Genomic DNA, 26,868 nt, shown 5'->3' on the forward strand with positions numbered 1-26,868 from the left:
ATATAAAATGTATTAAAGTTATTTCATACTCTTTTTCCTAGAAAAGGTTCAATTCTATTCTAAGTCTCAGTCATTGATAGATGTCTTGAAGTACAATTAGAGATTCCAGAAATAGCTTTCAATATGTAGTAAGCAGCAAAAGCAACTTATACATGAAAATACAAGGACTGAATCTTTAAACTGTCTATCTTGGTCTCCCACATAATAATTAAATGAAGAACCAACTTTAATTTTAAAAGGCCACTAACATCAGTGACTCCTATCCACACAAAAGCATCTCTATGAGCACTTCCCTGGATCTCATTCTCAGCACTGCAAAAAATATATTACCTTGTAAATAAATTTAACTCTTTCTATATATTTACCTTATTTCTTTATTAATATATAGCCATTAGTCAACTTTTCATTTTCTCACTTAAAACATAAAATGAGAGTTGAAAAAATATACATGCAATTCACCTTCAAAGAAAAACATCATATATATATATGTATATGTATATGTATATACATACATATATACATGTGTGTATACAGAAATAGAAAAGTCACTAATACAGTCCCCTTATACATGTAATATCCCATGCTTGATAATGAGTGTGTGTGTATATATATAATGTGTCTATATTATGAAGCAAGGGATATTACATATATAAGGGGACTATATTAGTGACTTTTCTATTTCTGTGGTACAACATCATGAGAAAGGCAACCCACAAATGAGTTATTTTGCCTTTCAGTTCCAGAAGGGTAAAAGTACATCAGGGAGGAAGGACTGTAGGAGCCAGAGGAGTCAAGGGCACCAGGACTACACAGCTAAAGAATCAAGCAAGCAGGGCTCATGGGAACTCATGGAGACTGAAGCGACAATACAGGCCCTGTATAGGTCTGAGCTAAGTCCTCTTCATATACCTTATGGTGTTCTTGTGGGACTCCCAACAATGGAAATGGGGGTGTCTCTGACTCTTTTGCCTGAGCTTGGGACCCCTTTCCTCCCACTGAGTTGCCTTGTCCAGCCTTGATATGAAGGTCTATGCCTGATCTTATTGCATTCTGTTATGCTATGTTCAGTTGATATCACTTGAGAGGCCTGCACTTTCTGAAGGGAGGAGTGGATCTGCAGGACAGAGAAGTCGGGGACTGGGAGGAGTGGAGGGAGGAGAGGCTGCAGTGAGATACATTGTATGAGAGAAGAATAAAGAGAAAGAAAAGAAAAAGAAAGAAAAAAGTCCACCATGGCAGATAAGCAAAATAGCAGAAGGAATGGTGGCCGAAGCAGAAAGCAGAGTAATCAGATCTTCAAATACAAGCCCAGAGCAGAGAACTATAGAACTTCAAACATAAAGCACAGAGAGCTATATAGCCTCATAGTCTGACCGCACTGATACATTTCCTCCAGCAAGATTATTCTACCTAGACATCCCGAAATAGTGCAAGCAACTAAGAAACGATATTCTTCTGTTGCCAGACTCTCTCCCTTTATTTCTTTAACATTCCTTCAAAGTTTATGTCGATATGTGTAGTTTGCAGCTTACAAAAAGATCTAAGACATTTGTGTGGCAACACAACTATTTGGTAGAAAGGCAGGCCACCTCAAACTAAGCTACTGATCTTAGATCCAAAGGATTTCAGCAAAGTATCAGCTGATATTATGAAGAAGCTGCTCCACATGCAAGCACGCCACCTGAATTTATCATTATTAAATTGCACAACGTCAAAAAGAAACCTCTAAGCAAGAATGCAAACTCTCTGTCTAGGCATCTACACATCCCAAATATCCAAATGCAGTCGCATATATCTTGGCACTCTAGGTTTCTCAATAACCTCCTATATATGTTAATAGAAATTCAATTCTGAGACTCTTAAGGTCAGAAACACACACACACACACACACACACACACACACGCACACACTCACGAACACACAAAGAAACAGTGAAATTAAGGTAAATAGAAGGAAAATGTAAAACAAACATTTACATATTTAAGTCATTTTTAAAAATAGTTTTTATATTAGATATATTATTTATTTACATTTCAAATGCTGCCCCCTTTCCTGGCTCCCCCCCCCAAAAAACCCATCCCATCCCCCCTCCCCCTGCTCACCAACCCACCCACTCCCACTTCCCTGTCCTGGCATTCCCCTATGGCATCGAGCCTTCTCAGGACCAAGGGCCTCTCCTCCCTTTGATGTCCAACAAGGCCATCCTCTGCTGTCTATGTGTCTGGAGCCATTGGTCCCTCCATGTGTACTCTTTAGTTGATGGTTTAGTCTCTGGGAGCTCTGGGGGTACTGGGTGGTTCATATTTTTGTTCCTACTATGGGGCTGCAAACCCCTTCAGCTCCTTGGGTCCTTTCTCTAGCTCCTCCATTGGGGACCCTGTGCTCAGTCCAATGGTTGGCTGAGAGCATCCACCTCTGGATAAACCAGCAATCCCTACTCCCACCCAAAGGAAATAAGATCCATATGGTATGTGGTATCTGCTCACCCTGGCTTAAGGCAGCACTAGTTAAAAGAGCCAAAAGAAAGGAGTAGGGAGAAACAACATAAATGTCTGCTAACTGACAAATATACATATCTATGTGTATATATATAAAATGGAATTCTATTCAGCTATAAAAGGATTGAATCTTGGCATTTGTGGTAACCAATGAAACTTTGGGTAGTTATATCAAATGACGAAACTGTTACACTCAAAGAAAAGTACCAGATGATCTCATTCATATGCAGACTCTAAAAACCCTGACCACACAGCATGAAACAATAGGCTATGGAGAATAATGGGGCGTGGCAGTGAGGGTGAGTGGAACTGATGTGTCAAAAGATGAGCACTAAGTCATAATTAGATAGGACTAGTAAATGCTGGCATACTGTTACACAGCACAGTAATTATAGATGATGATAATATATACTTCCTAAACTAAAAGACATTATGTTTAATCATTTGTTTATTGTGCCTGGTACCAGCAGAAGTCAGAAGAGGGGGTCAGGATCACCTGGAACTGGAGTCACAGATGGTTGTAAGACAAGATGGGGAGGCTTGGAACCAAGGCTAAGAACAAGTGTCCTTAACCAATCAGGCGGTCATTTGAAGACGCTTTGATAGTTAAGATGACAAAGATGACACTAGCAAGATGACTAAAGAATATAAAGAATTAAATGGAAAGGTAGACAGGCTAATTGTTTGTGGATATATAGAGATAAGTTGTGAAAAGTGAGAGATGATGTAGATTGCTTGGGTGGAAAAAATAGGCTAGTGATTAGAGAAAGTTGGTTTCTGCACATTTAAAGTGAAAGCATTCAACTCAGTAGTACTAATTCAACAGGCATATTAGCATGGGAGGTAATCTCAATCTCCTCTTGGTCAGGCTTTGTAGAAACATGATCTATAGCAACTGACAGAATCCTTGGCTTACAGCTAAACCAAAGAGACTTTGCAGGTTACTATCCTTGGACTGTTTCAGAGCTTTGGATCACCAGAGTAGCATGCCAGGGAAGTAGAAAGCCACAGAAGAGGGTAATTTCCGATGCAGCCATGATAAATCAGACATCCTCCCACACCCAGCTCTAGTAGCTCATGTGGGTTCATCCTCCCGCCTCCCTCTGAAACCCTTACACCCAGTGTAAAGGCCTAACACAGAAACAGATTAAAAACACATACTCACTCTGTCAGCATTTCAATCTATTGTAGACATTTTAGGCATTTGGAAGATCTTTATATATGTGTGTGCATTTGAGTAAGCATGTAAAAAACCTGAGACTGATGCTATAACTGAAGTGTGTAAGCTTAACTCATGTAAAGGACCACATACACACACAAAAGGCTGTCCTCTAACTCATTCTCCGAATTTGTCTCTAAGAACGTAGAAACTGAAGCTATTATATTTAGATTAATTCATAAAATGCAGTCAATTCTGAAAACAAGCAACATAATAAAGTTGTGTGTGTGTGTGTGTGTGTGTGTCCAGAAGCTACAGAATGTGTTTGGCTAATGCAGAGCTATAGCTATAGCGTATGACCTGATCATACAGATGGATTTGTCAAGTCATCAAAGTTCAAAAACTGTATTATAAAACCAAACATTTCACACAAATGTAGTAGAAATGACAGAGTGGAGGAAATTATTAATCATGATTTCCAACAAACACCTCTAAAATCACTAATTCAAGGTCCCTATACTAGCCAGCCTCTCCCCATCTATCCAGTGCACTTGTGTAAGAACAACTGCCACCGTCTAAAACTGCCATAATATGACAGAAGTCTGAAGCACATCAATAGATTCAGTCTGTGACAACATTTGGTGATGCCATTACCACACAATTTTCTGAGCTGTGTTGTGCTTTTGTCAAATGATGGGGCTAGAATGGGCCTGGCCAGGCTCTAAACAAGCATCAGCTTTGTTTTTTGTTTGTTTGTTTTTTACTATATTGAAACATGTCATCATCAACTGCACTGCCTCCATCTAAAATAAGAGGTGGTCCTTATAGTTATTTGCTGCCATCTCCAAATTCTGGGGCAAGGCATCTCCTGTGATTGCCTAAGGCCCTGCTTCTTACCAGTTCTGGCCTATATGCTGTCAGGTTAATGATCTAAACAGGGAACACAATGGACATTCAGGTTTCAATAGTTTTCCCTTTAACAATATAATAAAACAAAATTATTTCTAATTATACATTCATTTTAATATTTCTGGACAACATTCAACTACTGAACTGGCTATATCTGCCGTTTCCCTCGTGAATAGATAAATAGCATATATACAGGTAATATGATTTTACCCTTTCTAAAAGAGAGCCTTTTAAACACTTTGAAACACAGGAAAAGATGACCATAGAATCACATAGAAGGCAGATCTTTTTGACAAGTACACATTACGCAAAGTGAAAGCTTGCCCTGGAATTTTCTTCTTGACTTGTACAGGTAAATCCAGAGTGCCAATAGGATACTCATATTTACTATGTTTATGTCTTTATGATAACTTTATGTTTCTGTTTGATTTGTGGGGGACAGCTTTTTTTGAGACAGTCCTATATAACTCATGCTGGCCTCAAACTCAATATGTAGCTATTGGTCAGTCAGAGTCCTTGATCCTCCTGCATCCAACTCCCAAGTACTGGGATTAGAGAATTAAACTACCATGGCTATTAAATGATTTCCTATGACTGGCAGAGAGAGGTGAGGATTTGACTTTAGGATTGGGCATTTTTCTAATTGTAGCCATAATTTACATAGAATAGAGTCAACAGAGATTCAGGTCTGTCAGTTTTTTATTCAATAGTGGATCTGTTAATACATTTAAATATCTACAAAAATGTTCAGGGCATATAGGAGAACAGCTGTTTAAGATCTTGACTAGGGCCAGGCAGTGGTGGCGCACGCCTGTAATCCCAGCACTTGGGAGGCAGAAGCAGGCAGATCTCTGAGTTGGAGGCCAGCCTGGTCTACAGAGTGAGTTCCAGGACAGCCAGGGCTACACAGAGAAACTCCGTCTCGAAACAAACAAACAAAGATCTTGACTAGGGGGGTTTCTGTTTTTAAAAATATTCAATAAATAGGAGTAGATTTATGGGTTTAACATAAACAAGCATGTCTTCTCTAATTTGCCAATGTTATACATAATAATACAAAACATACATTTAAATTTCTTAGAAATGTTTTCCTAAAAATATACATATTCATCACCAAATGAGCTAGAATTACTTATAACAAATATTTAAGATTATAAAAGCCTAAATTTATATTGAAATAAAAGGTATCATTGTTCTGTTAAATTATGATAAGATATTGTAGTCTTATTTTGATCAGTATTTCTGAGATTTTTAGAAAACTAAAGATCAAATATTCAGAGTATCTCTTGAAGATAATTTCCAAGTAAGATAGGATACTGAGAATGGACTGGTAAACCCAACACCCACACAACAGGTTCTAGCTTTGGGTCTGTAAATGACTATAATCATTTCTGCCATGCTGTGAAAGCAGCTATGAGAACAAGTAGTGTAGGAATGCACTAGGTATGCCCATGAGACCTACTAAGTCTGCTGAAAGGACAGAAACTCCTAATTATCCATCACTCTTCTTTTCCTGGGGAACCACAAGAAGCTTCTTAAAAGTTATGTGAATGAAATTATACTAAGAATCTCAAGAAAATAAGGCTCATTATTTTTAGAGACAGTCACACAGCATAGCTCAGGCTAACCTAGACTTCTGTCTTGCAGACTGGCCTTGAAATTGTAACAACTCTCCTGCTTCAGTCAGTCTCCTAAGTGCTAGGAAGATTTCTCATGGGCAGAAAAGATAATGTGTCTGCCCTAAAGTACAGTGATTTGCTGCTCTATAATGGGAAACGGGAAGAATGACAAATGACAAATTTGGGCATTACAGAAAACTGTAAAATGTCTACAGAAAAAGAATCAAAAATAAGAACACAAATAGGCACTAAAAATTTGCCAAACCTGTTTTAGTGTTTGTGAGTAAACAATAGAATAAAGGGTTATTTGTGGCACCACAGGTTAACTTACTAGTGTCTAAACTACTGAGGTAACTGACTTCCCCTCCTGAGCAACAGTTAACTGCCAGTATTTCCTCAGAGAGGGGGAGGATCTTTCATCTTGCTAACTACCTTATAAGACCTCAGGGAGGGCCAGGCCTCTTGCTCCCTCCATGAGTTGATGGTGGTGGCCTAATCTTGTACAGTTCTTGTATCATGGTCACTAAGAGTTCAAATCGCAAAACTACCTTTTATTGGGTTTATTAGTAAGACAGTGAAAAGATACAATTGGTTATTTTATCAAAACAAACCTTAAAACTGGTTTCCTGAGAAAAATCACAGTTCTGTGAAACTGTTTCATTCTGTGAAAATGACAGTTTGGGAGGTAGTAATCTGCTTTTATAATAAAGTGCTAAAACATGATTTATATTTGCTTTTCTATGACATGAAGTTAAAAATTCATGTTGTCTTTCATGGTTAAATCTTTTATGGTTAAACTTGTCTAAGATTTCCAAAGAAACCTTGGAAAGAAAACATTTGTCCTTTCAACGTGTAAGAGGAAATGTTAAGAGAAATTAACTTTGCTACATCAGTATTGACAACTCACAGGGGGAAAGGCAAAGCAAAAGAGGGGCTCAGCCTTATCTACAGTCATCTTGGGAGAAGATCATGTTAACATAAGTACAGTTAGGATTCAAATGTGTAGCTTCTCCATCTACAATTCAACCAACTGCAGACTGAAAATGTTAGAAAAACGTGTTTGTACTAAAGAAGTATAATTCTTTATCATCCTTCCCTAAACAATCAAGAATGAAAGCTATTTCCATTCCATTTCCATTGTTTTGTTTCTAAGTGACCTATGGTTGGCATGATTTATAGGGACGAGCCAAGTGTAGTGGCACACACCTGTAGTCCCAGATACCTAGGCTGACAGAGGAGAATCAAATATTCTCCCAAATATGAGATCAGCCTAGGCAATATAGCGAATTCCTGTTCAAATGAGATGTTGAGACAAAATATAGGGAAAATGGGTGTATATTGTAAGTAAATATAACACTATTCTATATAATGAACTTAAGCATGAATTATATCTTCATATCTACAAGGATCTGGGAACTAATATTGAATACTGGGGAATAAAAGTATTATATTTTACAAGTTCTAGGTTATATGGGAACTTTTTAGAGCCCTACTTTTAATTATCAGGGTCCTGTTGGTGCCTTCCCTATGATATTAGGTAATAAAATTATGGTATTACCATAATTTTAAACAATTTACTGAAATAACAACCATAAAATTATGGTTATTTCAGTAAATTTAAAAAAAGACTGAATCTTCCCTTTTAAATTTTTGTTAGGTAGAAGAGTAATTTTTGAATAAGGATGCACATTACACTTTTCTATATAGCTTTATTTAACATATACACACCTACAAATTACTACATGTGTCTTTGAAATGTGCTTAGTCAGTATTAGAGCTATTTGGCCAAAATAATCTTTTTATATTAGTTTTGTTATCTTACTTTGTATATCTATTTTCTATTCCTTCTTCCAGTAGTATATACAGTTCTATTATATTTATTATGTGCTCTCACCTGATGGTTCACTTGGAAAAATTATTAGAAGTTACCATTGAATTACAAGGACTTAGGTTTTAGTCTTCTCTGGATAATTTTTTTTTTATCTAAAATAAACCAACAAGTGTTTCAGAGTCCAGTGAAAATGGACTTCAGCCGGGCAGTGGTGGTGTACACCTGTAATCCCAGCACTTAGGAGGCAGAGGCAGGCGGATTTCTGAGTTCGAGGCCAGCCTGGTCTACAGAGTGAGTCCAGGACAGCCAGGGCTACACAGAGAAACCCTGTCTCAAAAAACAAACAAAAACGAAAACAAAACAAACAAACAAAAAAAGAAAATGGACTTCAGTGACTTTGGAGAATATGACACAGGCTCCTCATATCATAATGTAAGTGCTTTTCAGACCATGTAAGTGGCCAGTTTAAGAACAGGGCCTGCCTGGAGAGATGACTCTGAGGTTAAGAGCACTTCCAGAAGATCAGGTTCAATTCCTAAGAGCCACACAGCAGCTTACAGCCAGCTGTTAACTCCAGTCCCCGAGGATATGACACTTCTTTCTCAGCTCCAGTAGTAATGTACACACGTGGTACACAGATATACATATAGCCAAAACACACATTCACATAAAATAAAATGTTTTTTAAATTACAAAACAGTTTAATACTGGAAAGTTAGCATAATACCTAACAGAACAAGATTTTGGTTAACAAAGCCCAACTCAAGTCCTGGTTTCCAAACCTGTATAGCCTACCCCAAGTAAGATATACGTGGTTGTTCTTGAACGTGAGTTCTTGAGTACTTTCTTATACCACCTCTAGGACAGGAGAGGGTGGTGGTCATAACTGGTAGTCCCAGTACCCAACCTGAGCACCAGGCAGAGCTAACTGCTCTTTAGAAATGTAGCCTGAGCATGCGTGGACAGGGAAGGAAAAAGATGCAGCTATTGATACGTCAAAATGTCACTGTTCAGGGGAAAGAGGGAATGTTCAAGATCACATGAAAAGGACACTAGGACCTGACAGTAAAGTCTTCTGATTCTGTTGTGAAAGCTCACTGGACAGTGTCTGAGAAGTCCTGTCTAAAAGGCCAGCAGCAGTAGAGGCCTAGGAGCTGAGGAAAAGTGAGCACGCCAAATGTGGACACTTCCAGGCAGGGGCCCCGGAGCTAAGTCGGAGCAGCTCCTGCTTGTTAGCTATCCCATGTATGTTCTGTGAACATATTAGGGGCAGAGTTCATACATAATACGAGAAAACTCTCGAAAACACAGGCTAAGCGTCCGATGACAGGTGCTGCACTGCTCTATGACATATACTATCACTGAAAACACAGAGCTCCCTCTGAGAATGGTACTGACAACTATGTTCATAACTGAAAATGTTCATAAACAGGTTCGTTAATGCTGTGTAACTATTTAGACCTGCTTGAGTTACATGGCAGTTAGACAGTAGCATTTCTCTACTATTGTTAGTTTACCCGTGTGCCTAAGACAGATGGCGCATTCTAGTACTCGAAAGACAGGGGTCAGATCTCTGTGAGTTCAAGGTCAGCCTGGTCTATGGAGTGAGTCCCAGGACAGCCAGGACTGTGTAGAGACCCTGTTTCAAAAAATAAGATGAGGAGGAAATAGAGGAGGAGGAGGAGGAGGAGGAGGAGGAGGAGGAGGAGGAGGAGGAGGAGGAGGAGGAGGAGGAACAGGAGGAGAAAGAAGAGGAGGAGGAAATAAAAGACTGTGGAAGCATATATTCTACACAGCATCATAGCACTATATACCTGCTAATCCTTGTATAAATCCTTTTAGAATGAGGCCGAAATTCTAAAAATTCAAAAGGGAAACCACCCATATTTTCTATTTTACATATTTTATTATTCTTTAATCTTCTTTTACAGTCTGGTCATTATCCCCCCTCAGACTGTCCTCTGTTCCTCATCCCATACCTCCTCGTCCTGTCTCCAAGTGAATGTCCCTACCCCACAATCCCTACCCCACCAGACCTCCCCACTCCCTGGGGCTCCAAGTCTCTCAAGGGTTTGGTGTGTCTTCTCTCACTGAGAGCAGCCCAGGCAGTCCACTGTTGTGTGTTGTGGGTCCTCGGACCACCTAGTGCATGCTGCCTGGTTGGTGGCTCGGTGTCTGAGAGGTCTCAGGGGTCCAGTTAGTTGACACTGCTGGTCTTCTATGGTCCTCCTCAGCTTCTTCCAGCTTGTCCCTTCTGGTTTGACCATCATTGCTCAGTGCTCTGGGAGGGCTCCTGACCCTTGAACCTCACACCAACATTATGTCACACATGGTCTCCCCCACCCCACTGCCATTATCTTCTAACCTGGGACCTAAACACCAAGGAAGCTTCCTACCACAGTCTGTCTTCATCCACCCGTCTCCAGTTAGCAGCATCTCATTGGAAATCTAATGTGTCTCGGAGGCTGAAGCTCCCAAGGCCTTGTGAGCTCACACACTACCAGGACAGCTTCTCTGCCCTCTACCTTAACCAAATCCTCCCACCGCCACCAAAGTCAACCGTGCTTACACCTCACCACCTCCTCCCACCAAGACCACTGCAGACCACCGTCCACATGGTCCCTATTAGAAATTTCCCGTGGAAATCAGGTTCCCCACATTAACCACAGCTTCAAACCCACCACCACCCTCCTGGGTAGTGCAAAATGAAAAGAACAAAAGGAGTCAAGACCCGTGGCTTCCGTTTAGTTGCTTTAATAGCATGTTTGATTAGTTCCCCCAGCGAGGACCACACTGGGGTTGGTTGCCACAGAAGGTGCGGTGGACCTCCAGGCTCTTGACACTCAGGCGTCGTCAGTTCTCATCGGGTTCTGATGACTCAAGCACAGATCTGGTGCCTTCTTTGAAGAGTTGTTGGAGCTGGTCGTTGTTCTGGACCACCCGGCACACATGCTCTGGTGCTATGCGCTTCCTGCCGCAGGTGTGGGCCTCTTCCCCAGCCAGTTCCAGGATGTTGGATGTCAAGTACTCCAGCACACCCGCGAGGAACACTGGCGCTGAAGAGCTTAAGCGCCTAGAATAGTTTCCTTCCCGTAGGAAGCGATCTACACGGCTAACTGGAAACTGTAGCTCAGCTCTTGTGGAGCGGGATATGTTTCGTCTTCTCCTTTTCCCAGCAGCCATGGTGCCGATGTGATGGTTTTGGCTCAGCGGCGCCTTTCTGCTGGCCTGAGTCTCTCCAAATAACCAACCTTCTCACCGCCCATGCATTTAACCTTGAGGGGACTTTGTTACAACATACTTTATGATGTCACTGGTAGCCACTGAACTCTCATGTTCAGTGCAGAAATGCCCATATTAGGAAAAAGCTCACCTTACTCAATATATCCTTTTTATCTTTTCTCATTTTCCTGTGTGTAAGTGCATGTTTGCGTGTGTAGACATGCACATAAAGGCCTGAAGTTGATAACTAGACTCACCCTTGATCACTCTTCTATCTTATGTACTGAGACAAGACCTCTCAATCCAAGCCAGAGCTCACCAATAGTCTTACTTGCTCTGGAGACTCTGCCCTAGCCTCCCACAACTGGAATTACAGGCAGGCCACCAAGCCCACCTGCTTACACCTTCCTCTTACAGGAACTCTTTCCATTTGATTTTTATACTCTGGCAAGACCTATATGTTCAATGGTTTCTCCTTGATATGATGAAATTTTTCTAGATTTTAGAATCTAATATGACAGGTAACAGTTATCATGGTACAACACTGTAAATATATTAAAACCATTGAATTTGTTCTATGAATTAGAGTGCATTTAAAGAAAGAAAGAAAAAGAAAGAAGGCAGGAAGGAAGGAAGGAAGGAAGGAAGGAAGGAAGGAAGGAAGGAAGGAAGGAAGGAAGGAAGGAAGGAAGGAAGGAAGGAAGGAAGGAAGAAAAAAAATAACCATCCAGTAATATAGCTGGCTCCCATGATTCCTAAGTCAAGATCACAGAAGATGACCCAGTTTTACAGTTGGAAGCAGTACCATACTGTAAGGAAGTCTAAACTCTTTCCACATGAAAAGAGGCGAGAGTCCAAAAACATGTCAGTAAATCACTCTACAATGATTTAAAGCTCCCACATATTTGAGCCCCCTCAGCTGGTCTACACAGAGTAAATGAACTTTTTCCTTTTGAGCTCTAGCCAAAATACAGATTTACAAACTCCCCTTGTAGCCAGGCAGTGATGGCACACACCTTTAATCCCAGCACTTGGGAGGCAGACGCAGGTGGATTTCTAAGTTGGAGGCCAGCCTGGTCTACAGAGTTCCAGGACAGCCAGGGCTACACAGAGAAACCCTGTCTCAAGCAAAACTAAATAAATAAAAAATAAAAATAAAAACAAAAAAATTTCCCCTTGCCCCCCAAAAATGTTATTATTTTAACTCACTGGGATTTAAGGTTAGCACACAAAGCATAGACTCAGAACAAATGGACATATAAACTGATTTTACCTGAATAAGAACTGTTTTGCTTCTCAGTTTGAATCATAAATGTAAGCAGAATTTTTTAACAAAAAAAAAAAAGCATGCATACTTACATCTTCCAGTAGTGATGTTCTGCTCCAAGACAGTGATATACAGTTGCAGGGTCAGTTGCGGGGCAGAGCCTAGGAAAGCCTGTATCACTGATGCACGACTGAATGCAGAACGGTGGGTAAACAGCTTGCCTTCTGCCTGGCCGACCTCTTTCTCGACTTCCTCCGAAAGGCCATCTTTTGGCATCTGTCGTTTCTTAGTGATGCTCACATAAGGTTCTTCATTCTGGTTGGACTGAAAGTAGATGCAAAACACTTCGCAACACCTAGAAACAAATTACTGAGTCAGAGACATGAATGACTGGCAGAATTCTGTCCTCTCCCCATCATCCTGCTTTCTGTAAGCCTGATTCTCAAACCCTTGCCTGGTTATTATAAATCTCTCCAAACCATTCACTCTCAGGATCAGTTCTAAGGAGTTGGTTTTCTGCAAGCTCTCCAGTAGACAAATAAGAATTGAGAATCAAGCAAAAGTAACATTGAAAGCCACCAAAGTTAAAACTAGGGAGTTGGAAGTGTGTTACACTCCAGAGACCTTCAAAAATGCTTAGTTTTCTTCCTGAAACATTAACTGTGCAAGGTAGGTAAAGCACCTACCTGAACTTTTCCTCTCAATCATAAAATAGAGAAAATACCTTGTCATCCTGCTGTGAAAGAGGACTAACAGGGTGTAATGCTGTTTGTGTGTAAATATTTCACAGTTCTACATAAAACCAATGCCACAAACCACCCTAGTTTAATGTGTGTGTGAGAGAGCGTGGTGTGTACATACATACATATATATGGAGGCTCAGCACTCTCTGGAGTCCAGAGTCTGGGGCAGAGCAATTGTCAGGAGTTCAAGGCCAGAGTGGGCTTCACAATAAGGTACAGAGGGGCTGCAGAGGAGCCTGGACTATAGTAAGGGGCTGGAGGGGGTGGGAATCATGAAGATGAATAAAATCAGATAAGTGGACAGCACAGAGATACTTGTCATTTAGAATTTCGCTGGAAGACCACAACATATTACCTATTTCTTAGGCCTAATAAGCTCATATAGGCAACAGCTAAATTCCAACTTGCCCAGTTAAAGAATCCCAAACCTGCTCTAGGAACAGATCCTTCACTAGTGACTAAAATTTTCCTCTCTAGCTAACAGACCCTGATAGAGTGGAGAAGTACTGATGGCTATGATTGACTTGGATGCATAATGCACACATAAATGGGGAGAGAGGAAGAGAGAGATTGAGATTGAGTTGATACATGGAGAAAGGGAAAGATATATGAAACAAAATATTAATTGCAGAATTTAGTTTGTGGGTCCTTGTGTATGTAAGTCAGTAATATTTTCTTCTATCTGCTGGAATTTTTACATAAGGAAGTGCTGGGGAAAACAGGTTTTTCCTAAGAGCTAGAAGAATGTTCATGGCCTTGGGTATTAACACAGAAAGACTTTTATGCCCATAAACAGGTACTTTCATAACAATCTTACAATGCTCCTAGATTTTATGGCTTCATCACCTTTATTGAACATTGTTAACAGTATATTATCACCTGGAGGTATCTATGAAAACCTAAGTACATTTGTAATTTGAAATAGTAAAGCCCTTGATGCACAAAACGAAATATAAGAACCTTTCTGGTTGAACACAAAGGACCGATTTCATAATTATTACCTCTGTTCACGTGTTTCTTGGTGGGGGGGGAGGTTTATGTATGGTTTAAGTCTACTCCCTTGTAACATATATGTAATCTAATATGTTTTACTATATTACACCAAGACATGGCAGTGTAGTAGTCTTCTTTGTTCAGAAAAAATTATAATACTTAAGTTTAGTTCATGAATTCAAGCCCATCTCCTCCAAAACGAACACCCCTCAATATTGCAGAACCATTGAAAGAAGCAAAGTATAGAAGACAGAATAAAGTGGTCATAGTATTTATCCCCATTACTAAGAGAGTTCGGAGACTCCAACTCCATTCATTCAGAGGGGTTGGCTATCTAGATGGGGTAAGGGGGCATAGACGGAATAAGTATAACATGTAACAAAACATTATTTTGGTTCTTTTGGTTCACCTTATAGCTTCTGATATACCAGCTCACAAAGAAATAGTACTAAAAGAATTTAAACCAGCATCATTTGTAATAGCAAAATAATGGGATTATTTTAGAGGTCCTCAAAACGTACAGGAAATTAAATATATCAAAGAACATCCACTCAATTAAATACTATTGTAGTTATCAAGACTTATAGCTTAGAAAAACACAAGACTTTTGGGCCTGTGAAATGGCGTGGCAGGTAAAGGTGCTTGCTGCTAAACCTGAGCACTTGACTTTAATACCTGGGTCTCTCTTACATGGTGAAAAGAGAGGACTGACTCTCCCAAGTTGTCCTCTGACTTTCACACAAACACACCATCAATCAAAATTTTAAAAATTAAAATACTGGGCTTAATAACACAGTCTGCTTAGCATGTGTTAGGCCCTAGATTCAATCCTCAACACATTTAACTAAATTAAAATAAAAATAAATATACATTTACCATATTTTATAAAATAGTTTATCATATCTGATAAGGAAAGCAAATTATAAGAGAAAAATTTATACATATAAATATATACAAACTATACATACAAACAGTAGAATGACAGGACTGAACTACACTGACTCAAAAGTACCAATTGTTAAATAAAAATTGTATAACCAAGTTATTAAACAACTAGTATCTTGGTTAGACTTGATAGGAATAAGTATATTTTAGAAATTATTAAACCCTTGAAATCCAAGCTCATTTCCCTGAAAATTTACCGTCATAACCATATATATATATATATATATATATATATATATATATATATACATAAATATATATACATACATACACACACAGTAGCAAGTATATACAACAAAATCATTAAGAGTTTTCTTTTCTTTTATTTTCTTCACTGTGCAAATATTTTCTGTTTCTCTGCTATTATAATAAATATTCTTTACTTGTGATATAAAAGTTAAAACTTTTTTGAACTTTTAAAGACCAAAATAAACAGCCAAAATGGTAGAACATGCTAAAAGCTGCTGAATTAAATGAAGGAAGGAAATAAGGGTGAGTAGAATAATGTAATTCTATTGATGCTTGAGGGAACTGCATAAAACAGATAATTTATAGAATTTTTGAATGAAATTTCAGAGATCAACCATCCAAATGAAAGAAGTTTCCAGGAAAACAAAATTAAACTAAACTAATGGCACAGGTAGCCCTGAAGGCAGAGTTTCTCATGATCAGCTGCTTTTCTTAAGTGATACATTCGTCTCTTTTTTCCCCTTTGAGACAGGGTCTCTCTATGTAGCCCCTGACTGGCCTAGATCTCAATATGAGACCAGGCTGGCTTTAAACTCACAGAGAACTGCCTGCCTCTGTCTTCTGAGTACTGAGATTAAAGGTGTGTATCACCACACCTGGAATATCTTAACATAGCTTCATACTTCATATCTTATAAATTTGTGAACCATCCCAAGACCTCTTCCTACTAGTAGTACTTAAGAAAATTAAGAAACAAACTACTACTGTTCTCTTGAATTTCTGCCAAGACTTATCCAATTATTCCAATTTTGTTGAGAGTTTCTTTTCATTGTTGATTCTCTTTGCATGAGCTACTTGATGAAAATCACCCAAGGTAAGGGCTAAGTGTGTAGCTCAGTGGTAGAGGACCAGCGTCTTTCATTAAAAACTTAGTCAAGGTAGTCCTTCAGTACCATGTATTCCATGGCTCAGGAAGCTTTTGTGTAATGTCTAATCAGGTAAGTATTTTAGGCTGTACAGGCCCCTGCTCAACTCTGCCTCTGCATTGCTAAAACTAACAGTCTATAAAGGATGACTACAGTTGTGTTCCAATAAAGCTTTATTTACAGAAATAGATGGTAGTAGGATTTGACCAGCGGAACATAGTCTGCAGACCCCATGATGATCCCTGCTGAAGAGAAGTAGTAATTTGACCCAACTTGTTTTCCACTTGGTTCCATTTTCAAGCATAATATAACTCAATTGTCAGTTAACAGCAAATGTTCCCTAGCTGAAACCAGGCATACTAATGACAGCACAAAGAACTTTTTTAAAAAACCAAGGGCCCTAATGAAAAAACTTTTTCCAAAGACATACTATGATTTCCAGTCAGCCACCTTATGTTCATGTGAGACACATGCTCTGAGAAGCTACACTCGAGAAGTATGCTGGTTAAATAGAAAATATTATGAAACCTTTGACAAGCCACTTGCTTAATCTCCTGGACTACAGAAATAAGATCATGCCAGTTAGCTCACAGGGTTTTACTATAGACGGAAATAAATAAAGTGTGTACTACACTTTACAAATGTGGATTGTTATTATTTTAAATTATTTTTAAAGTTCCCTATAGAGAAATGCTACTGAGTATTCCTTTGCAATATTTTATAACAAATTTAGACTGTTTTAACCTACTTACTTTAAACCTAGTATTTTTAATCTCTCATTTTGTTTGCTAAATTGTGCTAGTAATAAAAATGATGGGATTTCTCTAAGTTGTCATTCATTGATACTTATTCCGCTCAATTAATTTATGCAAAGTTAACATAACTGGGACAATAATAGGAAATATAGGGTAAAAAATAATCTCCCTTCTGTTTTTCCAGAATATTTTCCCTCCAAATTAGAAACAAAGGTAATTCAAGGCACTATGCAAAGTTTATATGTAAACCCAGGCTTATGTAGAAAGAACCACATAAACTATAGCTATACATTTAACGACTAAAATTACAGTAAATAACTGAAATAAGGAATCTACCCATGCCTCCCTGAAGGAAAGAAGGCACAGAAGTAAGTTAACAGTTTTAGCCCAAGATTATCTGTAGGCCTCCATTTCCCAATACCACAAAGGAATTTGACACAGGGCTTCAAGCATGTTTAGGTAAGCATTATATACAGTAAACTGTTGTATGTCACTTTAATTGGGTCATCATAGTGTATGAACTCAAAACAGCATCTACCTAAAAGTGGTTGTTTGGCTAACTTGAATAGAAGTAAACTGTCCCGCAAAACAACTTTAAAACATTACTTAAAAACCATTGCTAAGAGATAAAGGGGAGTAGTATTGTGATTCCCTTGTTTGGGGAGACAGTTTGAACTTTCTGAAAAAACTGATGATTTAAGAGTTCAAATTAGACCTAGTCAGTAGGAAGAAATCCCACTAAGGTTCTTTTTGAGTTCTGTTAACCAAAAATCAATAACTGTTTTCCCTTTCATTTGGAAGCTAAGGGTCTTAGAACTGCATTTTATGTGTGTTAAGTTCAAAGACCATGGCTCCAGTACTCTCTTGACATAAATCAACTGTATTAGAATGTGAGACTCCTTTCCTTAATGAAGTTTTTCTTTAAAAAAAATCACTGTGGTAACTGAAGAATACCAGAGTATAACAAAGGAGAATGCTGGATACGTTCATGTTTAGGAGAAAAGGCTACACTCACGGTGTGCCACTCAGTAATACTGTCCTTAACATGTTAGTATATTTCCCTATCCTCTGGTTTGTAGTTGCTGTGCTGTTTTTTACATGTAATACTCTATTAACTTTGGCTTGAGTGACTCTTAATGTTAAGAGACACTTCTAAATGGCAGCAGTGATAGAGGATTCTTACTTAACTGGTTATTTTGGTTGTTTAATGTGGCCCACAAATGACTGAGCATTTAAAACTTTAAAGACAGAGCCACTGATAAAATGTACTACTGCACACTCCACTTCTTTTAGAGTACACAGAGAACATGATGTGCCTAATTGCATTTTGAAAGGGAGCATCGGGAACACGCTCCAGATCCTCATTTGCCCTGTGTATAAAATGGGGACAGGAACTGAGGGAGCCTGTAGCAATGATGGAACACTGCTTTAGTATGCCTAAGGCCCTAGACTCAACCTCCAGCACCAAAATAATAAACGTTCAAACGAAGGCATCTACTTCATGGCCAGGAGTCAATCGGCTTAGGCATGTAGGTAGGAACCAAACCACTTAGCACAAGGGACTTTTGAGAATTCTCAGTTCCCCACATCACCCCACCCAAATAGAAGTTTCCTCCCACAGATGAAATGAAATGATGAAGGCCTTGTCAAATTTCCCTCACTGAGCAGGGGCCCTGGCAGGACCACCGGGCTCTATTAAGGAGAAGGGTTCTCTATCAGCTAATTAATTACAAGACTTGATAAGTAGCTCTCAGCCCTTTTCCCCTAATCCTGCCTGTCAGGACCTCCACAGCAGTTTCTTCTCACTATTGCCTTTCTTGTCCTTTTAGGATTCCCGTGCTCTTCACGAATGGGAAACCTGTTTACCAAGTTTGCCATAACTGTTGAACGGCAAGTCAGTACAGTAAGCTAGAAAGGTTGTGTTTAAAACGGCATGCAACGTTTGAATATTGTGACTGTTTCTTTTTAAAATCTAAACATACACTTTTGCTTTTCCTATGGTAAGATAAAAGATAAGAAAACAATACATTTAAATTCCCTTCACGTTCTGAGATTCAGGTCAAGTCTGTTTCATCAGTGTGTATTTCTTCTTGCCTTGTGTTTATGAAGATTAATTTCTGGAGCTAAATAGCTTGTACCGGGACCTGGGTTCCATCCCCAGCACCACAAACGGCAATAACAACAAAAATAATATACTTCCCAGAAATGGCATTAACAGTTTTTCTTAATACAAAGCACATTCCTGTCATGTGTACCAGATTTCATGACTATGTTTAAAATTAGGCACAATCAGAAGACATCTCTAGTATGTGTGTCTTCACTCTAGACAACTTCCATCACACCAAGAGAAAAGTAGAGTGCATGGTACATGGACTTCTAGACTTCAGTAGACGAACTAAGTCAGTTTTCACAAAGCACTTTGAATAGTGCCCTGTAAACAGTTAAGTCCCCCCACGTGCTTGATAAAGTAAATTAAATGACCCACAAGGGCTCTGACTTGAACGGCCCTTAGAGTAACTTCTATTTAAATGTTTGTACTAGGTCCACCCAAGAGAAAGCCACATCTTTTCACGAGATCAAAAAACAAAACAAAACAAAACAAAACAAAAAGGCAAAAACTGCTACTCTCTTGGGTCAAGCTGAGCTAAACCATGGGTGGCAACTGTATATGATGGCTCCCAGAATCCGGGGCATCTCAGTTTTAGAGACACCCTAAGATCTAGTCTCATTCCCAAGATTAGGATGGTGAGGCTTGGGAAGGCAGGGCGGGTCAACCGTGGTTCAAGCCACCTGTCTGCCCCTTTCAGGCAAGGCCCCCTCCTTTAGCTGAGGCAGTAGAGATGGGGACAGCCAGGGGACTGGGGCCCTAAGGGTGGGGTCGGTGGTGGGGTCGCCACTCACCTGTACAGAGGCCCAAGCTGGAGCAGGTGCATGAGCAGCACCAGTGGGCGATCGCGGCTGAGGTCGCGGTGGACGAAGAGGAGCGTGAACTGCACCAGGGCGCAGGGCATCAAGGAGAAGAGCAGCGTCAGCACCTGCCACATGCGGTCCCCTCTGGAGCTGTAGGTGCTGCTCACGTAGAGCGCCGCCGTCGTCTCGGCCACGAACAGGAACACGGACGCTAACACCGAGGCCGGGAATTTCATCTCCGCGCCTCAGGGACTCGCACCGCGGGCGGCGGCGGCACCGGCACCGGCAGCGTTAGCGACCGCGACGGCGGCGGTTGGCGACGGCGACGGCGGCGGTTCCCCGAGCGGCTCGCGCGCAGCACAGCCCCGCTGAGGGCACGAGGGCCCCGGCGCGCGCTGTAGCCCGGCCTGGGGGCAACTGAAACAAGGGGGGGCGGGGCGGGCAGCGTGGCCCCGCTCGGACACGCCCACGCGCGCCGTGCGCAGCCGCTGGCGCGCGCCACAGCGCTCGCGGGCAGCTCGGGCAGAGACTGTTCAGGGCGGGCCGCGAACCCACAGCTTCACACAGATCCCGCCAGGGCCGGACCCTCCCGCTCCACCCAAGCTGGTGCAAAGTCCCCCCCCCCCCCCAGGAAGCCGCCTGCAGCCTCTGGGTCCTAGAGTCCGTTTGTTCTGGGCCATGTTGGGAGCCCCGGGGCAGTCAATTCTATAAACAGCAACTACTAGAAAACAGAATTAGGGGTGGGAGAGTCTGAGCTCAGGATCCACACTGTCTGTTTACTGAGAAGTTCACCTTGGCCTGCATTCCAAACTAGCCAGAGCCACTGAGATGCTTTTCAAACAGCAAATGTATTGTCATACACTCAACGTGCTGGGAACTCTGGTTAACTTTACACTGAAACTCTTGAACACATCCTTTGTCTGTCATTCTAGTACAGACTGGAAAGGACCATCAAAGGAGTTGGGGGAGCCAAAGTTTTCTCTCCCAGATAAAACTGTAGAATGTATTGCTGTGTTACTGTGACTAACTCCAGACAGGTCAAAGACCAGAGCCTAATAAGGAAACAGTTTTCTAGCCCAACGCATACCTCTGTTGGTGTGCCAACCCTACAACTAACACAATTTTTTTCACTCACTTTTTTTCTAAGTTTTTAATAAATGTATTCTGAACATATTCTTTCCTCAATTCCACTCCTCCCTGATCCGTTCTCACCTACCAAACTTCATGTTCTGTCTCAAAAAAACAAACAAAAAACCACACACATACAAACAAAACCCCACCTAAAAATAAAAGCAAATGCTAAGACAAAAAGAAAAGTCAAACAAAAGTACAGACAAAAACAGAGTCAGTTTTGAGTTGGTCCACTATTCCTGACCGATCCCTTCACTAAAACTCAGTTGGGATGATGATGATGACGGTAATCAAACAGAACCCCCCCCCTTCCAAGCATGTCTCAGATGCAAATGTCTTCTTCCTTAGGAGTTGGACATTGTGTCCACTTCCAGAGCTTACTGCTGGGATTTTGTCTGGTTTTAACCTATGCGTGACCTGTGTGCATTCACCAAACATTTGACAACTTTTTGGACATCAAGATGAACACACACACACACACACACTTTCTAAGGTCATTTTCCATGAAGAAATTGGATGATTTTACTTTTCAGGCATCTTGGGCATTTTGCTACTTTGCAAAGTGATAGAAATAAAAATCGAATGTGACGATTCCTAAGATATCAAGACAAGAGCAATCTCAGAGGAGAGGACCAGTTGGGCTGCTTTGCTTGGTTGGTGAAGTGACATCAGGAAATCTATTTATAAGGGTTGAGGGCAGAATTCAGCCGAGGCCTGAGAAGAACCAGGCCCTCTCTCCAAAAGGATTATGAAGGCCTATTTATAGAGCCCAGCAGGCCACAGTCACAAACAGAACAGATAGCAGCACTCTGCGGAGTATTTGTGTATTATTTTATTTGACACCACAGTTAGCTTTAAAGGAAAATTAACAATGAAGCTAAGAATTACTAATTAGGACACAGAAATTATTTAGCATCTGACTTTAAGGCAAAGGATTATCACGGGTTTTACATTATTAAGTGGACCGTGTGAAGCAGAAGGGCAGTAAGCCAGAGACATCACTTGCAACACAATAAAGTCCAGTTTATGGCAGATTATTTTCTACAATACAAAACTACTACAGAAAACACACTGGGAAGATCACAGGGTTTGGGGCTACTGTAACAGCAGGCAAAAATGAATAAGGTGCATGACTAAGTTTCTGAGTCTGTTTTACTTCTGAAGAGATTTCATTCCACCAACAGCAGCCTGTTAGCAAGCCCATCTGTGAAGCAGAAGCAAATTCAACTGACAATTGTCCTTCCTGCCCTTGGAACGACAGATAACAGAAGCAAAACTCCGATGAGAATTTACAAGTTGATCCTTCCTGATCATGGTCTGCACATTAACTTATCACAAAGACTGTGTCTTTTCTGAATTGTCACTTGCCAAGTTTTATCCTTGAGAAGAACATATACAATCATAGCTTAGTTTCCCTGCCCAACATTTAAGTAGATTTTCATTTAAAAAAAATCAATGTCATATATTGTAATATACTTCCTCATTAAGATCAAAACACCCAGTATTTTTTCAAAAAATATGCATATATAGTAATAGACCAATAGGAAGTGATGTTTGGGTATAATCATATGTAATATGCCAGAATCTTTGATAATTTGGTTTTATTATAAAATACCATAGTAGGACATGTTGTATAATATAGTAAAATGCTTAGCAAAATATTCTGCACTACGTTTAGAAGTAACTGCTACTGATATATCTTTGAAACACTTCAAAGTACCCCTAAGGAAACAGAATAATTAGCAAGAAGTTAAAGAACTTGATTTAGGGGGGAAGGGGCATTTTTTACTCTCAACTGCTGTATGAGTATCTCAAAATTCTTGTTAACTACAACAGAAAGCGTGTTGAATTTGATGTTAGTAAAAAAATTTAAAAGGATTTTAAAAGTACTAATAACTAATTCCTATTATTTGCCTTTTTATGATTTTGTTTTACTTGTAATTATGTGGAGAAATGCATCAAAGAGCCCAACTTTATTAACAATACTCATTTCTTGAGCAGTATTCAAAATTCAATAGTTCATTAAACTCTGGTGCTTGGTTACGCTTAGTTACAATTAGGAGTAAGCTGTTACACTATACTGTCAATTTAGTCTTTGCTACTGCTCCAAAACATTATAGAATTGCACTAATTTGCTGCTTGTGAAACGTGCCCTTTGATGAGCTTTTTAACCCAACAATGATAGAATTCTATTTTTATAAGTAGTGTGAAGTGTGCAGAAATGAAAACCCCTTTGGTGAATTAGATTCTATTCACTCCAATATATGATGCTTGGCCACTCCCCATGTATATATGGCTTTTCAACATGTTTCACTGACATCTACAAAATCCATTTTAAAACTTCTGTTTAGTTCCACTACAACCAAGAGATAGAAATTCAGACCTGTCTTCCAAGAGCTCCCCAAGAAGTTTCCAGTTGGAGAAGCTCTTAAGATATTAGAGAATGGATTGTCCTTGACAAGATTCTGAGACTACATCAGTGCACTCAGAAGATTCCATTCTTACTCCTGGAACATCTAAATAATACAAATTATACTGAATTTTCAAGAGCAAAAGGAGCCTACTGCTGCTATAGTCTTCAGAAGACACCTCTATTAAATACTAAAGTCCTAATAGACAGAGACAAGACTGCTTGAATCAATCTGCTTATTTGAATATATCCACATATAAATATTACTACATTCAACTTGAACCAAATTCAGTGGCATAATTTATTTTACTGATAATTGCCACTTACACACAGATATTAAAACATCAGGGGATGGTATAAGACATCCCATTATAATGTGTTGTAATAATGACATTTGCTGAAAACAGTAGACACGTATAGAATTTTTTTGTCTTCTTTTAACTGATTGCTAAGTCACAACTACTTCACACACAATGCAAGATTATACATTGAGGAACATATAACACACAAGAAATATGAAGAAAAATTCAGAACTGCATTATTCTATATGTATGAATTCTGTTTACACATAAACACACTCGGGTGTTTCTCCCCATCTCCATTCCTTTGTAATACTCGTCATTTCTGAAATCATGAGGGGGGAGTGTATTTGGGTCCTTTTGAAAGATCTATGTCTCTATGTAAGACCCTAAAGTTCCAGTTCATTAATACTTTCCATTTACAAAGTAAGGGGGGGGGGGAGAGATTGCACTTCCAGTCAAGGACGTAGGACCACAGGCAAAGTCCATGTAGGAACTCCTTTAGTTTTCGTTTTCTATGGCACTAAAAACAATATAGCCAACCCCTTTTATGGAGTGGAAGATACACGCAGCCACTCCCTGATGCTCACTGCACAGGCATTCTGTGGCAGCTTGCCCTGAACCTGTGCTCTGACTACAGAATAGTCCCAAGTCTTGCAGCTACTGATCTTTAGGTTATTTGCTTTCAAAAGATCATCTAAGGTTCAGCAGCCATCCCTCTGGGGTAAATTCAGAAACTTCTGAGGGACAGAGACCACAGTCAGAATTGGTTGTAGATTATAAAATGTATATACTTGGATTTTACCCATCTAGTGAGCTGGACCTTAAGCACTGCATTGACATATGACATGTGGTTGTTTTTTAAATATTAACAGAGCTTAATTTTCTGTGCACACAGTAGGAACTTAAAATATAGAAACTTTTTTAAATAATAAAGAGCCTATATATTACAAACAACCCCATGGTAATCCTGTGGCATATACAAGGCACCTACTATATACAGTGCCCCCAAGAAAGCTGCAGAACGGGGCTTTAAAATTTCTACCATGGTTCTCCAGGCATCTCTGTTTCCTTCTAATTGTGTGCTTGTGCTTTGCTTTGCTTTGCTTTGCTTTGCTTTGCTTTGCTTTGCTTTGCTTTGCTTTGCTTTGCTTTGCTTTGCTTTGCTTTGCTTTGCTTTGCTTTGCTTTGCTTTGCTTTGCTTTCCTTTCCTTTCCTTTCCTTTCCTTTCCTTTCCTTTCCTTTCCTTTCCTTCCCTTTCCCTTTTTCTTCTCTTCTTTTCTTTCTGATGATGAACCTAGGGTCTAGAGCTGCACACATGCTACATCCTCAGCCTGTGTATGCTTTCTTAGCCTAGTTATAAATCCCAAACTCGTATTTCTTACATTGAAATTACTGAGATATGCTCTCTACAGAAACCAAAATAATTAGCATAACGCTTTGATTAAAATCTCAAAGAAAGCTAAAGAATTAAGTTGCCTGGAGAAAGAGATAGGATTCACTACACACCAAGTAAAGTGTTCTATAACAACATAGCCAATTGCCTGGAAGAAGAAAAACAACCAGGTGGAAATCCACACTGTGAAACTTCTATTCTCTTCAAATATCAGGTTACAAGTTGAAAAGAAGTACAACAGCCATGAAATTAGATTAAATAAATGTAGAAAATGTGTAGAGGTATGTTGCTGTGTTCATACCATGAAACCACAATGTTATACAAAATCTATTGCTATTGAATATAATGCCATCTCCTTCCTTATTGTTAAGACTCGTTTATCCTCCAACATCTCCACTCAGCATTCACAATTGTTTTTGTCCTTCAGAGTAAACAGTATTAAAGCTTGGACAGTGATGGAATACCCATGTAAGAGATGAAGGGATGGCTCAGCAGTTAAGAGCATGGCTCTCCACCTTGCTAGAGACCCAAATTGGATTTCCATTCCCAGAATTCACATCGAGTAGCCCAGAACTGCGTATAACTACAGCTCCAGGTAGACTTAACAGCTCTGGCATCAACAGGCACCAGCACTCTCATGCACGTTTCTACACACATACATGTAATTAGAAAAAATAAAAATAAATAGATCTTTTTAAAATGCCACCGTGGCCTTCAATAGGGAGAAGCTTTAATATTAAGAATGTTGCCAACTGACATGATGTACTTTCCTACTGAAAATATAAGTGTCTTTCCTCCCTCTCTTTGGGAGAATAAGTCAGAAGAGAACCATTCCAAATCAACAGTGCTTTTCTTTCAGGAGAATGAAGTTTCAATGATAGGTTTAACAGGCAAAAAAAAAAAAAAGTTTTTTTCTTATTTCATAATTACTGAGGTGGTGCTTACAGAAAGACCACACCCAAACGTGACAATTTTTTTAGATATGCTAGACGAAGAGTGACCTTTTCACAGTGATCAGCACAAAGCCATAATCACTCTATCCCAACTTCACAAGGTAGTTCCAGTTGTCTCTAAAGCTCCTAGAAATATAACAGATACAACACATCTATGCATCCTATGCCATAATTCTGGATAGTTATTATCTAGCCTATAGGGCCCATGCAAAATGCCTTTAAAATGAATGGAGAAGGCGATGCCACTGTCCTTTCAAAAAGAAGACCATTCTGTGGAGTGCATCTTCCTTAAGGCTTTCCAAAAGGTGCTTGCTCTCCTCAAGCAAAACTTCTGGAGTCTAATTAAGCTTTACCCCAAACACTCTTCTCACAGATAAGCAACTGAAGCCGGTGTTATAAGTTGAAATCCGAGGGTGTGAAAATGGGACAATAAGTCAATGAGGTACATATTTTACAAAAAAAAAATGGTTTTGTCCCAGCTCCTGTTGATGATTGTAAACATACAAAGAGCCACAAAATATAAAACGACAGTTCTTTTCTTTGGTAAGATTCTTTGAGAATCTTATGAATTCAAGAGGTCCTCTTTTCCAAAATAGGATCACACATACAATGTTCATCCAAAGCCACACAAATCCATTGGTTCATACAGCTCCACAAGTCAGCACACACACAATTGTTTCCAGGCAGCAGAGAGAATTACCTAATTCCCCAA

General features: G+C 39.7%; 2 protein-coding genes across 2 annotated transcripts in view; both read right to left on the reverse strand.

The window, feature by feature from the left end:
- Positions 1–20,504, reverse strand: part of Xk (X-linked Kx blood group antigen, Kell and VPS13A binding protein) — a 35,574-nt gene extending 15,070 nt beyond the window's left edge. Inside the window, exons 1-2 of the mRNA XM_052171217.1 lie at positions 19,959–20,504; positions 12,599–12,861 (exon numbers count right to left, since the gene is read on the reverse strand). Coding sequence (XP_052027177.1) covers positions 12,599–12,861; positions 19,959–20,203 — 508 coding nt within the window. The 5' untranslated portion in view covers positions 20,204–20,504. The remainder of the gene's footprint in view (positions 1–12,598; positions 12,862–19,958) is intronic.
- On the reverse strand, positions 10,756–12,578 carry LOC127675215 (histone H2A-Bbd type 1-like). The gene has a single exon (XM_052171226.1). The coding sequence runs from the start codon at positions 11,198–11,200 to the stop codon at positions 10,871–10,873; it is 330 nt and encodes a 109-aa protein (XP_052027186.1). The 5' UTR covers positions 11,201–12,578; the 3' UTR covers positions 10,756–10,870.
- Positions 20,505–26,868: the final 6,364 nt, after the last annotated feature.

This window comes from Apodemus sylvaticus, chromosome X (assembly GCF_947179515.1).
Source record: "Apodemus sylvaticus chromosome X, mApoSyl1.1, whole genome shotgun sequence".
Lineage (NCBI taxonomy): Eukaryota > Metazoa > Chordata > Mammalia > Rodentia > Muridae > Apodemus > Apodemus sylvaticus.

Bases quoted from the DNA above. Each gene is read 5' to 3' on its own strand.
- LOC127675215 (XM_052171226.1), bottom strand. From the start codon at position 11,200: ATGGCTGCTGGGAAAAGGAGAAGACGAAACATATCCCGCTCCACAAGA.